The sequence below is a fragment of the Leptosomus discolor genome, chromosome 8 (genome assembly GCF_034619465.1).
Source record: "Leptosomus discolor isolate bLepDis1 chromosome 8, bLepDis1.hap2, whole genome shotgun sequence".
NCBI lineage: Eukaryota > Metazoa > Chordata > Aves > Leptosomiformes > Leptosomidae > Leptosomus > Leptosomus discolor.
The window spans coordinates 51,641,586-51,657,631 of NC_141398.1; the positions used below are offsets into that span (position 1 = coordinate 51,641,586).

The 16,046-nt window shown below is 45.0% G+C and overlaps 1 protein-coding gene across 1 annotated transcript; it reads right to left on the reverse strand.

Annotated features, from left to right (window-relative positions):
• Positions 1-1,423: 1,423 nt before the first annotated feature.
• Positions 1,424-15,225, reverse strand: CMTM3 (CKLF like MARVEL transmembrane domain containing 3). The gene is made up of 5 exons (XM_086469460.1): positions 15,112-15,225; positions 6,396-6,551; positions 4,569-4,664; positions 3,163-3,280; positions 1,424-1,474 (listed from the first exon to the last, which is right to left on the reverse strand). The coding sequence occupies exons 1-5, from the start codon at positions 15,223-15,225 to the stop codon at positions 1,446-1,448; spliced, it is 513 nt and encodes a 170-aa protein (XP_086325586.1). The 3' UTR covers positions 1,424-1,445.
• Positions 15,226-16,046: the final 821 nt, after the last annotated feature.

Genomic DNA, 16,046 nt, shown 5'->3' on the forward strand with positions numbered 1-16,046 from the left:
CCATCTGCTCTCATTTTAATTACTCTTAAGGCCACCTGTTCTGGTACTAGATTCATTTTTTTTTAATGTATACAGGTTTCTTTGAAATAGACCTGTCTGATGCCATGTGTAAGGAGCATGCCATGCTTTTTCCAAGAAGAATGTGTTGATGGTTGGACACAAATATTTCAAGGTAGGTTGTGCTACCCATGAAAACACCTTCTTGTAAATTCAGAAGGCTTTTCCCCCAGAATACTAGGCCACAAGATAAATCATGGAATTCCAGGGGAAAAAAAAAAAACAAACCAAAACAAAAAGACCCCAAACAACCCCACCCACCCCGCAAAAAAAAAAAAGGCGGGGGTGTGTGTCTGGGAAAACAAATTTCATTGCAGACATTCTTTAGTCTGGAGGTTAGTTTTTTGCCTTTTCACAGTGGGAAGGATGTATTGCCCTCGCGGGGTCCAGGTAATCCTGAGTTTTACAGAAACAGTTGGCTGTTTTGTGAACCCAGCAGACTAAGTCCAGTGCTGCTTCTCACAGGAGGACCAGTGTTTGCAACACAGAGCATGAGATCAGACAGTGGTATCTTGTGCACAAATATTTGCAGGCTTCAATAGGTAGATACTGTTGGATGGTACTTGGCAAGCCTTCCTTATCTGGATGCGCAAACACATACAAGGGATTCCACACAAATGGTAGAAAGGGGGCTGGTAAGATGATGCCTCATCTGTTCTGCCTCATATCTGTGGTGAAACTGCAGAAGATGGGATGTGACCCCATACAAGCACCTTAAAAAAGTGATATTGAATGTTTGATGAGCCAGCTACCCTGTGGCACAATTATACTTTGAGGTTTGTTCTTGCTGCAGATTTCCAGTTGTTATTTTCTCTTGTCAAAGATAGGTAGTAGATATAATGTATTGAAACCCAACAGGTTAACTATAATCTGTGCCTTCAGTGCTTGAGATAGTGGAACATTCAGACTTCAGATAAAGAAATACTGTTAGTTAATCAAGAAAAATACAAATAAAGCAGAGGCATTCCAAGCCTCTTCTTTGGCACCGCAAAAAGTATAAAAGCTATAAGTGTTAAAAGATTTTGAATTAAGAAAGCATATTAAAAGCTCCGCTTACACGTTTAAAATACTATGTTCCCGTTTACTCAGTACACTGTAGTGCTGACTAAGGAGGGGCAACGGAGAACTGAGACATGTTGTTTGGATACAGACCTATGTGGCAGGTTGAACGACTGTAAAATCTGTAGTTCTGAAAGACTGTCTAATGGCATTGGGAATAGTCTCCTTTCCACATCACTGCCCTGCCTGTGCTTCGGTGATTCCATAAACAGTGAGATGAAAGAGGATACAGAAGCTGAAATAAGGGAGATATTTCACTTGGCAGTGCATTCAGCAAAGAGGAAAGTGCTTGATCATTTTTCCTTCACACTTGGTTGGTGTTCAGTTCTTCAGTCAGAGTCTGAATCGGAGTCCTCATCTGAAACTTAAAACAAGGAACAACAGTGAAAATGAAAACTGGAAATCTCAACGTCAGCTTTAGCTCCTGCTGAGAGAGATATGCTGCTCTTCAGCAGGTGTCTGCTTCAAAGAATGCGGCATATTTAGGAAAAGGCTTGTAAAATGACAGTTCTTACTAACATGATGGACCTTTAAATGGTGTTTCAAAGGACTTGAGAAACGCTGCCGAGAGGCACGCAGACCACTACAACGTAGATAACAGTTCAGATGAAAGAAGTTGCAGAGAGATTGCTGTTAGCATGACCACCAAGAGGAAGTCTGCTGAAGACACGCTTCCTGTACTAGAATACTGCAGTTTGCTGTGGGTCACAGTTACGCTCTGCCAGTTAAACCTATCTGCTCTGCCAGCAGCTTTAAGATGTTAGGAAATCCCGATAGGCCTGTAGAGGTACAGTTTGCCCAAGCTCAAGACTCTGCTTGTGAGGAAGCAAGGGATTTCTGGCCTCAGCAGTTGAAAGCCCCAGTGTGAATATGAGTTTGGGGCTGGAGGAACAGTGCTGCAGGGCAAAGCCCTTCTTGCATGGTCAGATTATCAACACAAAGCTGCATGACTGCATATTTGTAAGTTTATATATTTCTCTATTCATCTCCAGGGAAATCAGATCTAATCTTTAGCCTAATTTTGTACCCTTGTCACCTGATCTTCAGGTCAGTTCAGTTTGTAGGGATAAACAGTCTTTAGTCTTAACAGTCTGTTTCCTATGATCTGTTCCTTTAATTCTTTTCTTTGTCTCTCTTTTTGGCCTAAAGCTTGCAAAATATCTAAGAGTCAACTAAAATACCTAGAAAAGACTGTTAGCGTTACTATATACCGTATAGGATTCTGTACGAGTCTTGGGTGTTTGTTTTTGAAGGGTTTTGTGGGTTTGGGTTTTGTAGGGGGTCTTTTGCGGGGGGGTTGGGATTTTTTGTTTGTTTTTATGTGCGGAGTGCTCTCTTTCATCTGTGTGGGTGCAATGAGTAGTATCACAGGGGCACGATGCCTGATTTGGGCAGAATAGCTACCTGTGTCCTGACTTGACTTGGAATGGGTTTGAACTCCCAACAACGGGTCCCTCTTCTGATCTTTGTCTAAGTGGATCTGTCTGATTTGAGGTAGACTGCACCTCGTACATTAGAATGACATTTGATGACAACCTTGTTAATTTTATGCTGTGTGGCCCTTGGATTTCAAGGCCATTTGTCCACATGCCCCATGACCCTGAATAAGAGGTAACCATGATAAAGACCTGATAAAGAGAAAAGCACTATTAGACATAAAAGATGGATGTTAATTATTAAGTTATCAAAAAAAAAGGTAGATAAGTTTGTTTGGTTTTCAATACATTTTGATGGGAGGAATAATGTTCGTGCTGCACAATAATTTCTATAATTGGATCTGGGGCCTTTCAAAGTTAGATGGCACAAAACTCTGAGAAACTTCACATTCCTGGCTTGCTAGTTATCTTTATAAATCACTGAAATTCCAGTAGTTGTGTTTTAAGACTAAGCAGCTTCATAATTCAGCATAGTTGTGGCATACAAAACCAAGGTAGCCAAGAATGGAAACTGTTCTTAGTGAGTGCTCTTGCTCCCTTGTGAAGGTGAAACGGAGAAGAAAATCTCACGTTACGTGCTCGTATAACTAAAACAGGGAATTTTACCTACCTTCTGACTTGCGCCCTTCAGGGGAATCAGAAGTGCCTTGCTTGAGAAAAGTAACCAGGTCATTGAAGGTTGTGTAGAAATCAATGGCGTACACTATTGTGGCTATAAATCCAAACACCTGAAATGGCAAAATAATACTCTCTTTGAACAACAAGTCACATCCATCAGTGACAAACCAAAATAAGCCTGAAAGTCACAAGAGAAATTCTCAAAGAAGACTTGGGCTTGATTTTTTTTTTTTTTTTTTTGGCCTGTGCTTTTCTAAAAAGACATAGAAGGGAAATGTCTCGTGAGTCATTGGCATCAACCCAATGATAGCTAATTTGGGAGACTGAGTAGTGATCCCTGCAGTTGCTCTATCAGATGTGTCCTGAGCCCTTCCCCAGGCTACACCCCTCTCTGGCTGTGAGCACATTCTGAGCATCAGCACAGCCCTGTGCCAGAAGCTACAGGAGAATATAACCTGCACCTCCACCATCCCCGGGCATCTCTTTGCCCCCAAAATCACCTCGATTTCTCTGGGAGTCATTTTTATAGGTTTGCAAGGAGACATATCTATTGCAGAGTGAACTAGATTGAGGTAAAATGATTCTGGAGTTACCTATTTAGTGTCAAAGAAGCGGCAATGTGGCAGGAATAGGCTGGGTTTCAGTCTGAGAAGGTAGGGTAAATGCTATGTTGCATTGCTCCATGTCTGAACAGAGTGACAAAGATTAAAACAAGGTCTTTGTTTTGAAATTGTGTATGACTTGGGAAGGCTAGGTAAGGGTTGCTGGCTAACACTACGGGGTATTGTTCTTCCCTATCTTTTAAAATCATTATGCAAATGTTATTTATGTTGCATACATTATTGATGCTTTGAGTCAAGCTGCAGATGGAAAGGCTGTATCTTATTTCTGAACACAAAATGCTGACGATGAAGGCTTTCTCCTGGGCAGTCCATATATTGAACGTGAAATGACACTGCTCCTGTTTCAACTCATCCAAGTAAAATCAAGCAGTAGAGGCAGGAGGTTGAAATGACTTAATTTAGACTGCCCTTAGTAGTTATAGGTTTGATTTTTTTATTATTATTATTCCCTCCATTCAAGGATCTTGATCCTCTTTGCAGGAACAGAGAAGTTTATCTTCCCTGTACAGCTGGTGAAATTAAAAAGCAGAATAAATGCCTTCTCAAAGTAGTACAGGTAAGATTGAGCAGAACTTGGGATGAAAAAACTATTCATCAATTCAAACCCTGGTTTTCTAAATAACTGACCATTTCTTCCTTGCTTTAGGCAAATCTAATTCTCAGTTAATTGAAGAAACTTCTGCTACTTCCAATGGAGTAAAAATTGCATTGTTTCCCAAGTACGTCCATACACAATTCACCAAAATACTTAAGTGGAAAGCTCACATCTACTTACTCCTGCTGCTTTAGATGCTCCATCGTTGTATTTTGAGACAGCCGCAATTGAAATGGCAAAGTAAATAATGGCAGCAGTGACGCACCGCAAGAAATCCTGTAAAATAAGCAATGTTGCATTCTCAGATTAGTCATGTAATTCCAACACACAAACTCTTCTAAAAACGATTTCAGAAATGACCACTAAAAACCTTTGTTGGTGCATCACTGGAATTGCCTCATGCGGGGGTGTGACTACAGCCTGGTAGCGGATGAATTGTTCATCTGGGAAATATATTTAAATGAGAGATGACCAAAATCTTTGCATAAGCTGCTGCTCTTACAATGTTGGTATAAATCCTACTTTTAACATGCTCATGGCAGGCAGATGTTTCTTCAGGCTGAGGAGGGCTGTCTTTCGGTGACGTTTAACTTGGAGCGCAGCGAGGGCTCTAACGGAAGAATTGTTTGAAATGCCTTAAAAAGTCTCATCTTTAAGCAGAACTCCTGCGGTACCAAAGGCTCTGGAGGAGCGTACCAGCTCCTGTGGGGAACAGGCATGTGCTTGTTTCTATATAGGAGTAGGCTTGTCTGCAGGAACTCATTTAGGAACTAACCACTTTATTTAGTATTTAAAACTGATTTGTGCTTGTAACTCCAACAGCTAGTCTGAAGTGAACGTACCCATTGTTATCACGAAATACGTGCTTCTGTGGCTGAGGCTGTAGCTCTGCAGGGCAGGGGCCATGCCCTACAATACAAGCAGCGATGTGCCGGAGCAACAGTGTCTCTGAACTGTATATTAAATAAACAGCTGTGATTCCCAGGGCACGTATAAACCACGTGAGCTGGAGTAATGGTGTCTTGACCTCTGTTCACAATTAGATCTTCAGCCTTTTCAGAACGGGTGGATGAGTAAGATACTGTCTCCAAACACAACTCCTAGAAGAAACTTGACTCTTCTGAAGTCAGGACAAGGTCATTTATCTACGTTCTGTGGCTGGAGTGTATTATAGTAATGGACACAATAAACATACAAAAATGGGAAGATGATGGAACTGAGATTACCAACTGAAAACCATACATTGTCACAGTCAGTGTCACTGCTATTGTTTTATCCACCATATGCCTTGCTAATGTTATTTTTATACATTCAGAGCTCTAATTCACATCTCACTATGAAGAACCGTTGCTAGAATGTACCAAAAGAGAATCCAGATCGATTAGATTAGCATTTTTTGAAGTATTTGTACTGCTAGACAAATGCTCCCTTTCCAATGTATGTTCGAAGCAACAGAGACATCCAGTGGCCACTGTGCACTAATCGCCGGCGGCTGCGAACCTGCCAGTGAACAGCCAGTGGCTTCCTCTGTGTGAACGAGCATCGGCCGCAAGAGCTGCGGGGCTTCCCCCCCGTAACAACAGTAGCTGTCACTTTGGATGTGCGTATGGCTCTGCATTGTAGTCAAGTATATGCATTACCATATAGCAAGCCTCAGTTTCCCCGTTTGTAAGGGTGGCAATATTAAGGTGTCCCCAGCAGCAGTCAGTTACTTAGGCTGATGTTGCCTGCTTCCAAAGATCCAGCCCTAAGCCATTTGCCTGGAATCAGGTATAAATTCTGTGCTTTAATAAAGCCATGCTTTCTGTCAGCACCAAGAAAGCTACAGTATGTAGCATAGCATAGTTTAAAGAGTGCTTTGGGACCTTTCGAATGAGAGGCAGTACAGACAAGTTTCTAATAAAGGGGTGAAGTTGTTAATAGTCAGCTTAAACTCCCACAGAGTTCCTCATACTCATGCTATACTGTACAATTAAATCTGTGTTTTATATTGCACATTTCACTTACCGTCAAATGCCAGTAGAGTCCTTTAAACTTCTCATTAAGTTTGGAGGCATAGGCAAAAAAAAGAAACAATGCCAGCAGAAACTCTAGGAGTGGTGCCATCATGAAAGAGGCAGCTAGAGATGCAATATAGCAGATAAAGATGATAAATGACAGCACCTAGAGTAAAGGGAAAACTCTAGTTATTCATATGGAATAGCAGAGCCTCAGGCAGCTGAGCAGCTTTGAAGCGTTATTCTCCCTGCGTGTTTCTGGCAGTGCTGCTGCTGATAGTGTATCTTGCTTCCTACTTACTTTTTTTTTTTCTTGAGCCAAATGAATTTTCTTGTTTAGCGTGGGATAAATCTAAAGTCACGGTGTTTATTTCAATGTGCGTGAAATCGACTTTCTGGAGAGCTTGGTGGATTTGCATCTCTCCAAGTCAGTAATTTGCTCTGGATTGTAAACAGTTCTGACAGCGTAATTCTGAAAATAGAGTGAGGCATTGCCAAGCAAACAGAGCTTTAAGCTTTCAACTGTGACAGTTCTCATCTGAAACCCAAATCATTACTCAGATAGCCCAAAGTAACTCGGCGTTTATAATCTTCTCAGCATTGAAAGAAGAAAAAAAAAAAGTCTGCTGTTGACGGATAGAAAAGCACTGAGAATTAATTATTCTGTGACTTCTGGAAGTCTCTGGTTCTAGTTTTCCAGTGTAGACAGCTGTTTTAGAGAGTAGTAGGACAGATAATAGATCTGGTTTATCTCCATGATGGTTTGTAACTCTACAAAATAATAAAAACGGCATTTTGTTTTCCCATTCAACTAAAATAAGTTTAGAATATAGTTTATGGCTCAAAATGGGAAGTTTCACAATGGGAAAATGGCTAAAGAAAATGCATTTTCACTTAAACCGGACAGTACCAAAGTGCTGTGCTACGCTTCTGGACTTTCAGCTACTGTATTTGTGACAGTGGGAGGTTAAGGTAAACATGAAGAAACTTAAAATTTTCAAATGAGGCACTGGGAGGTGGTCACCTCCAAGAAGAGGCTCCAGCCCTACTGCTCTGCTACCTTGTGTAGTAACGGGTTGCTGTTTTCCTCAAATTAGCTTAAAATTTAAAAGTAGCTAGTGTACTGAATAAAACATTTTCTACAAGTGAGTGTTATGTGCTAGTTTACACCTGAGCTGCTCTATTCGGCTTTTCCTCTTGGAGACAAATCTCTGCCTTAGCAATGCTCAGAGATGCTTTTGGTCAACGTAGCAGTAAGTACTGAGTGAGCACGAGATTACAAGGATTTTTTGAACTTCGAAGTTCTGAATTGGGACACTGACATTCACACTCATATAATACTGAAAATACATGTCTTATTTTCCCCCAGATGGCATGTCTGAAGGCAGATGTGGCTTCTTGAAAAGCGTAAATGTTTAGGCTGTGATAATCAATGCAGTTGCCTCTCTAAATTTCAGATCTATGGATTTCTTTGCTTGCTGCTATCATGTGGTCCTGGGAACCACCTGTAACTAAAAAAAAAAATTTAAAAAAATTCCTATACCTGAATTATAAGGCTCCTATAATGAATTATTAACTAATTCATTATTCCTATGAGAGGTCAGTCAATCCTCAAATACATATATCAAAAAAGCCCATTTAGGATTAGGGGGCAACTAAGCAGTTCAACCCTGTTGAAATAGCTTCTTAAATTAATTAATTAACAGGCCTTTATTCTAAGCCTGTTTGGGGAGGAAAGAAGTCAGTTCTTGACCAGGATGATGATAGCTGGAGTGTATTGTTTTGATGCATTAGGACTGGGTGGTGAAGTTTGAGAGGATGTGACATTTTTAGTAACATACTATATTTATCTTAAAATGCCTATGCATTGTTCTTGTTTCATTGGGTTGTAAGAAACTGATCTGGTATAGTATGATAAGAGTTCATTTCTGCATCGAGGCCTGTTACCTGTTAATATTTACACTATTTGTTGTTATTTATCCTATTGTTATTGGCTTTCTGCTTACATAGCCTCTTTGCAGGTTTTTCTAGAGTTTTCGTATAGCAGAGGGAACTCATTCACCTTATCTTATCCTTAATGTGGTATTTTATTTCTGTGAATGAAAAGTGTAAGTACTGACTGAGGAGAAGTGGATATAACAGAACTTGAAAAGTACTAAGAGGAGAGAGGACTTCTTCCTGTCACACTGCCTATTCCCTTCCCACCCCCATGGAATAAAAACAGAAAGGACTGGTCTTTGTGCATCTGCTTCACTCGCAGTTTCATGTCTTCTTGATTTAGAAGAGCATGTAGCTAGGACATTTTTTTCTTTTTTTCATCTGGTTAAAAGAAAAAAATCTCTTTTTCTGGCTAAAGGAAAGTGTGTGATAGCTGAGATGTAGAGACAGAGAAGTACGCAGGGATGAACAGCAGCAGGGAGATGTGTTTGGGATAGGTCCCAGCAACCAACTCCCTTTCAACAGCGGAACATTAGACCTGAACTAAACTTGGTGGATCTCTTATAAAAGGATTAAGTGCAGTGTTAAACAATACATCATACTACAGCAGCGGCGGGAGGTAGAGAGGCAAATTTCAGACATGTAAGTTGATGATGCACAGTAGAAATCCCTTTGATCTCAATTCTGTTTGATACAGGGACTCCTGTGCTCCCTCTGTCTTTAGACAGTTTTTTCTGTCGGAAGCGTTAACTGGTGGGTGAAATGAAGAGCCTTTGTGGCCTTATGGTAATTTGTGTACATTGAGGTTCCTGCTGTCTTCCCCTCACCCTGATGGCCCTGGGCAGGTCCGCGTGGTTTGGAACGCCGTGCAGTGCCCAAGACCCTGCTGCCACACGGCCTGGGATGCAAACAGACTTCTTTTGGGGCCAGGGCATGCCAAGGGGCTCCTGCTTCAGTGTGCTGGTGTACCGGCGGGATGCCTGACTGGCTGCAAGGTACGTTGCTGAAGAGACAAAAGGATCAGTCTGAGCATTTCAGCTTTCTAATTTGGTCTGAGCCGGAGAAGCTTGCATCTGGAGAAATATAGTTGTCCATTTTAAAATCTAGTTAACAAGGCAGTTACTTGCTCAAACAAACCTCTTCAAGAAGTCCCTTGATTTCAATGGATTATTGATGATAATAGTATAAAAGGGAAAGAATCTGACATGAAGTGTGGTAATTGCACTTCAGTTAAGTATCTTTCGTCATCTTGGAGCCATTCAGAGACTGAAAAGGCCCAAGGTAGATTTTATGTGAAATATGCACCTATAAAATAGTGGACCAGTTTGTGAGAATTGAAAGGTTGAAAGATGGTAGTTTTAGATGCTACAGCCTTCCTTGGGGCAAGGCTGGAAAGAGAGGCAGGCAGACATGAGAGAGAGCAAGAGGAACAAAAGGGAGGAGGTGCCTGAAGGCTCGGTGAGGTGCTACAGCCTGTTCTTTGGTTTTCTTTTTTTCTGTCTCCCTGGTGGCTGTTGCAGCCCTGAAATGGATTTTACTGCAACATCTACTTGGTAACTTTGGGACAGCCCTGCTGGACCCCACAAAGCTGTTGGCTTTTGACAGGTTTCTCATTTCTGTTTGTTTAGAGCTCATTTTCCTTTGACAGGTGGAGTGCATGGGCTCCCGAGCAATGTTGGATATTACCTATTACTGTCTTTTCTGAATTAGAAAAGTGAGTAGGTATCTTATTACCTTGTCTGACCATTTAGTTGCAGTGCCACTAACTGAAGCATTTGATTTCTTCAAAAATTTGGTAATTTAAAAAATATACCTCTCCTCCCACAATACAAACATTGATGTGCCTGTCTCTATCCAGAAATAAGGAACACCTACTTACTTTTCCAGGCCTCATGTCTTTGGGACAAACAATCTGGCACACTGGAAGTTACACACAAACTCAAAAGCAACCTTCAGCCTGACCCCTCTAAAGACCATCAAATGATCCACTGCACATCACACTTGTTCTGCACCTTTCTTCCTGAAGCTGCGTGTTTAAAAGTGATTTCAGAGAAAGGTCAAGCAATGGGATCTTGTCATTCTTCTAACAGCTCTGTGTCTATACTAAAAAAAAAAAAGACAGAGAGGAAGTTGGTGAGGTTCAATGCAGTTGCAAGTTCATTTCTACCACTTTCAGTCTCAGAAAGCACTGCTGCTTCTGGGAGGAAAAAAAAAAGGTAGGTTTTATCAGTTTTGTCCATTTGTATTTACATGGGGTGTTTCTTTTTCCCTTGGGATTGCATCCTCGGCACTGATAGCAGCGAGGAGCCTGACTTCTTCCTGCACTGCTGTTGAAAGGTTAGTGTGATTGTTTTATGGAGGAGGAATGTCTGGATACAGAAACCTGTAGCATGGCAAAGCACAGAACAGGATCCTTTTTCATAGTCTGGCAGTGGTAAGATTATAAAAAATCCTGGCAAAAAAAGAAGGCTGATTTTTCACTCAGCACCTTTTTTTGTGGGAATGGGAATGTACATAAAAGAGAAAGAACTATTACATATTACTGCTTCTTTTTTAAAGGAATTGTGTTTCAAAGAGTAATTTGCTCCCATGTAATTATTGCTTGTGTTGCTGGGCTTCTTAAACTGGCCAGGCATTATGAAGCTGTACTTTATCACAGAACCAGCTTGCAATGTAAGGTATAAAAAATAATTAGTTACAATGGTTGGAGAGCACTGTGCTCCTTAAGGGAGGGAAGGCTGCTGAAGTGCCGAGCTCACAGCACAGCGCGAAGGTGTTTGTTTCCTCCGTGCAGGGAGAACAGACCCACTGCAGCCCGTTGGGGCCGATGCGGATGCCAGGAAGCAGCTAACGTCCTTGCAGGCTGCTGCACACGCCCCGGTGCCCTACGCTCACCGCTCCATGTGGGCAAATGCCTGCTCCTCATTTCCCCTCCACAGGAAAGAAGAGGTTTGCTTCAACAGTTTTAAAAGTGACTAGCGGTGATCTCTCTTGGACGAGAGTGGATTTTGTTACTGTTAATTGGCAGAGAGAGAAAGTAGATTGCTTAGTGGTCTCTGCTACTCAGTCACTTCTGCGTTGTACCTGTCACGGAGGTGAAGTTCTTGGTTCCCCCAGAATTATCTGCAAGGGTCACCTTCTGGCTACAGACCCAGAGAAAGGCACAGGGGTCTTCTTCAAAGGAGGCCTTACACAGAGCAGCTGGAAGTTTCAGTTACGAAGGTCAGTTCAGAGAAGACTGAAAAGACAGAAGACAGACAGGAAAAGAGAAGAAAAACAGGCACAATGATTTCTACATCCTTTGTGTCACCACAAAGGTGACATCACCTTATACAGGACAACCTTGCATATTCATACTACATTTTTATTAAAAAAATAGGTAGAGCCACTGAAGCCACAGGAGGTGCAAATTAAAGGAGTCACCATGACAAACACAGAAGCTTCACTGAAATAGGCTGGGTGAGCAGCAGAATGCACAAATGTGGATCTTGCCCGGACAAACTCTAGTGGCTGTTAAATGGTTCCAGCATAGGACAGAGGAAACTGAAAAATGCATCTCTTAAGGGGGGAAACGAGCACGGATGACACGATGACCTTCAAAACAGCAACTTCCTAACTTTCCACTTAGGAAAAATGAGTAGCTTAAGAAGAGCTAAAATATATGGAAGAAATAACGGTATGGGGAGAGAACAGAAAGAGAAAGGAGAAAAAAAATTAACCTGGGAGATAAAGAATGGTGATTAGAAAGTGGGGGAGCAAGACAGAATAAATGAGATGAGGAGAGACAGCAAAGCTCATACATGTACTTGATGTTACTGCTTCATTGTGGCTGTGTAGCTAAAAACCTGATAAGGCAGGAAGATGAAAAGGAAAAGGGGGGTGGTGGTGTAAAATTTGAGATTATAATTAAGCTCCTAGCAGTAATCAGCTTCATCACCAGCCTAACTTGCAGCCGCGCTGCGCTCCCACCGCTCCAGCTGCAGCTGCCTGTGCAACCCTCCCTGCTGCGCCCTGGGCTGCGCAGCGGGCACCGGTGCTCCCGGCGGGCACCAGCGCTCCCAGCCACCCCCAGCAGCGCGAAAGAAGGGACCAGGCAGGCGTGAGCCTGGCAGCTGTCTTAATTTAAGAAGTCTGAGTCAGTCCGCTATAATTTATGAGTCGATCATTTGCCAGCTGCTTCTACTGGGCAAAACAAGACTTTTTAATGAGGTTACTTCCACCAAGTGCACAACGGTCGCTGGGCTGAGGGAATTTGCTGAAGCCAACTCCTGTTCCCTTTCTGCCACAGACCGAAAAAGAGAAGTATAACCGTCTACCCCAGCCAAGATATGTTTGCAAGTTGCTGCTTTGCCTCGGCGGTAATACATTTTTCAGTATATGGTTTTTGAATGTTGAAAAAACTGACTTGGCATTTCCTGTAGCTGAACAGAGGAGGTCTGATCTACCTGCAGAGATGCCAGGATTTGCAAGACTTGAAAGACAGAGAAATAAAGCGTGTTTCTCGTGACTTGCCAAGCTGCCGAATAATAATGTGACAGAGGTATTCGGTAACGATAATGAGAACCGCATTTTGTTTCTGAACAAAAGATGTTATTCAAAATCTGCATCCCATGAATATTATTTACATACATTTATGCAGAACCCAACCCCACCCCACATTAGTACTGTGTCAAAGAGGAAAAATCAAACATGCAAGACAAGAAATACAAAGCTAAAGATGAAACACAGATTTAAACTATGATAGATTAAACTTGGACTCATCTTCAATTATTCAGCACTGCATTTCTCTAATTGTGTACAAACTGAAGTTATTCTGGGGCCTGTGTTGTCTTCAAGGATTTCTTTTGGCAAAGCTGAGACAACTGGAGAGAAACTAGTGCTGCCTCCTCTGCCAGGGAACGGCATCCTAAGCACGTGGGCTGGCCTGCAAGGAGCATGGAGAGCCTCGCTGCAGCTTCGGCAGATGGGATTTTAGAGCTGCCTTCAGCAAATCCCTGTTTTGTCAAGACAGAGGAGTTTTTATTACTCCAAGGAGGCATAATCAGTACTTCTCCATGACAACAAAAGGGTGAGTCTGATCCTGTGACCGAAACAGTATTCCTCGAATAGGTCATCATGCAGAGATGTTAAAAAGCCAGGCTCTCTGAAAGGCATCATTGACCAGCTGTAAGCTTGTACAGGAGATTCCGGTGTATGTTACAGTACGTAACAAAAACACGTGCCAAAGGAGCAAAGTTAGTTGGGCTTTGGTATCTTCTAAATGCGTGGTTTTGTAAACGACAGATGCTGTTAGGAGTGACGGGGGGTACCTGGAATTTTTACAGCATTTTTGGTAGAGCTGATACAGCCCGTGGCCTGCTGCTCCCTAGTCTGAGGCTTGTGTTCCCCACCAGAGAACTCATCCTCATGTTCCAGTAAATGGTTTTTCCTCTCAAAGCCAGCCCCGTACCTCCGGGCGGTTGCCCATGCTGTCTGCCACCAGGCAGTGCCCACCTCACAGGGCTGGCAGAGAGGGGCTGGCCAGGGAGCCTGGCAGCGCTGCCGCCTCCTGCCCGTTCCTTCCCTTTGCCCTGCTTGCATCTCCTTGTTTCCTTCTCTGACCTAGCACAGAGGATAGCCAGAGACACTTTACACATCTGAACGGTGCCCCACATCCCTGACTACTAGTTTGAGCTGTCTCGATATTTGACTACCTGCTGCCAAACCTCCAGCTAAAATTACAGACAACTTAAGTGTTTAAATTTCTCATTATTTCTAGTATAAATGATATTGAAGGTCTAATTTCAATCAACAAACTTTCTCTTAAAATTAACTTTCAATTACTACCCATGGGGGTAAGTTTTCTTGTTCCCTACCAAGTGGCTACTGTTTCTGTCAGGCTTTAAGCCTTTACAAGTAAAATATCATAAAGCATTACACCAAAAATCGAAGGACTCTAATTACCACCAGCCCCGATCTCAGAACTTGGACCTAAAGGAAAAACCACAGTGTAGCTCTGGGGGAGCCGTGTTCCCATCACCGGACTGAGCTTGTTTCTAACGCGATTTGGTACTTCCACGTTAAGGTAACTGGCTCCGTAGCAGTGAGCAAGTGTGTCCCTCTGTGAGGTCAGGGACAAACGTGGCTTTCGGAGCGCTCAGGACGAAAGCCGAGAGATCGTGGTCCCCTGTATGATGCCACACACCATAAATTGATGAGTTAGATCTTTCTGGACGTGCTCGGGACAAGCTGTCTGGGTAACCATGCCTCCCCCGTGGCACTGGGAGATAATGCAGATTTGGTCAGCAGCGGCCACTGGGGTCACACCGCAAACGGGTCAAAACGAAATCAAAGCCCTTTTTAACTGTACGGAGGTTCCTGCCCCAGGGGAACACATTTAGGGCGCCGGGAGCTTCACGGGACAAGCATCTTGGTGCCCTGGCGGGCTCTGCCTGAACACAGCCGGCTCAGCCTTCAGCCCCCGTGTCGGTACGGCCGTTCCCCCGCCTCCCCCCGCAGTTGTGCCGGCCCTCGGCCACCACCGCGCCGCAGCAGGGCCACACGAACGGCACCGCCGTAGCTCTTGTGTCCGGCTCGGCCGCGCGGCGACCCCCTCCCCTTCGCGCCGCCCCCGACTCTGCCGGTAACCGGCACGGTGCGAGGGGGCGCGCCCGGAGCCCCCGCCCGCCCCAGGAGCTCTGTCCCCGGGCCGGGGGGCTGCCGGCCGGCCCCGGCCACCGCCCCAAACCCGTGCGAGCCCCCCCCGCCCCCCGGGGTGCTGCTCCTCCCGGGGCTGCCCCCGCCCTTACCGACTCGGCGAGGAGGAGCTGCCCCTTGCGGGAGCAGAGGAACTCCCGGGGGGGCAGGAGGGAGCGCAGCCCCGGCGGCGGCGCGGAGGGGCCGGCGGGCTCGGGCTCCTCCATGGCTGCGAGCGGCTCCGCCGGCCGCGGGCTGGCGCGGAGCGCGGGCGGCTCGGGAGGCGCCGCGGCTGGGTCGGGTTGGGTTGGGTTTTGTTGGGGTGGTGTTTTGTTTTTTTTTTTTTTTTTGAAGGAGGGAAGCGGAAATCGTGACACTGCGGAAACGTGAAAAAAAGTTTCAGCATCCCCAAACCTGGGGGGTGGCGGCCGAGCGCTCGGGGCGGCTCTGAGGGGCGGCGGGAGGGGGCTCCGCCGGCTGCCCCGCGGCCCGGCCCGGCCCCCGAGCCCGCGGCGGCGGCAGAGGGGGGTCCCGCAGGCCCCACCCAAGCCGGCCCCGGCCCACGGCGGGGCTGCGGGGCCCGGGCAGCCGCGGGGCGGTCGGGGGCGGCGGCTGCGCTCGCTCCCAGCCCCGCCGCGGGCAGGGGGATCGGCCTGGGGGCTCCCGCCCGGCGCGGCGGGGCCCGGCCGCAGCGGCCGCTCTCAGGGGCCGCCAGCCCTCCGCCGGGGCTGAGCGACGGACTCGGCTGGACCTGCGATCGGCCTTGCGCTGCGGTGCCGTCGTGGTGGCGTTACGCCGGGGAGGCACCGTGGTTATTTCCAGCGCTATTCTGAACACAAAAATGAGAATTCGGGGATGAAAACGCCTCAGCGATGAGGCATTCACATGGCGTGAGGCGGTCCTCGGCCAGGAGGGTGATCTGTGGAATGAGGAGCAGAGTCAGGGGGAAAAAAAGTCTCCTAAAGATGTGCACTGGTACCTTAAATCATGTAATTTTTACTATAAGTGCACTCAATAAGTAAGTAATGTTGAATAATGCACTTACAGG

Excerpts from the sequence above, each read along its gene's own strand:
- CMTM3 (XM_086469460.1), bottom strand. The coding sequence starts at position 15,225 with ATGGAGGAGCCCGAGCCCGCCGGCCCCTCCGCGCCGCCGCCGGGGCTG. Across the intron at positions 6,552-15,111 it reads AGCTCCTCCTCGCCGAGTCG|GTGCTGTCATTTATCATCTT; the intron begins GTAAGGGCGGGG and ends CCTTTACTCTAG. Across the intron at positions 4,665-6,395 it reads GACTCTACTGGCATTTGACG|GATTTCTTGCGGTGCGTCAC; the intron begins GTAAGTGAAATG and ends CTTATTTTACAG.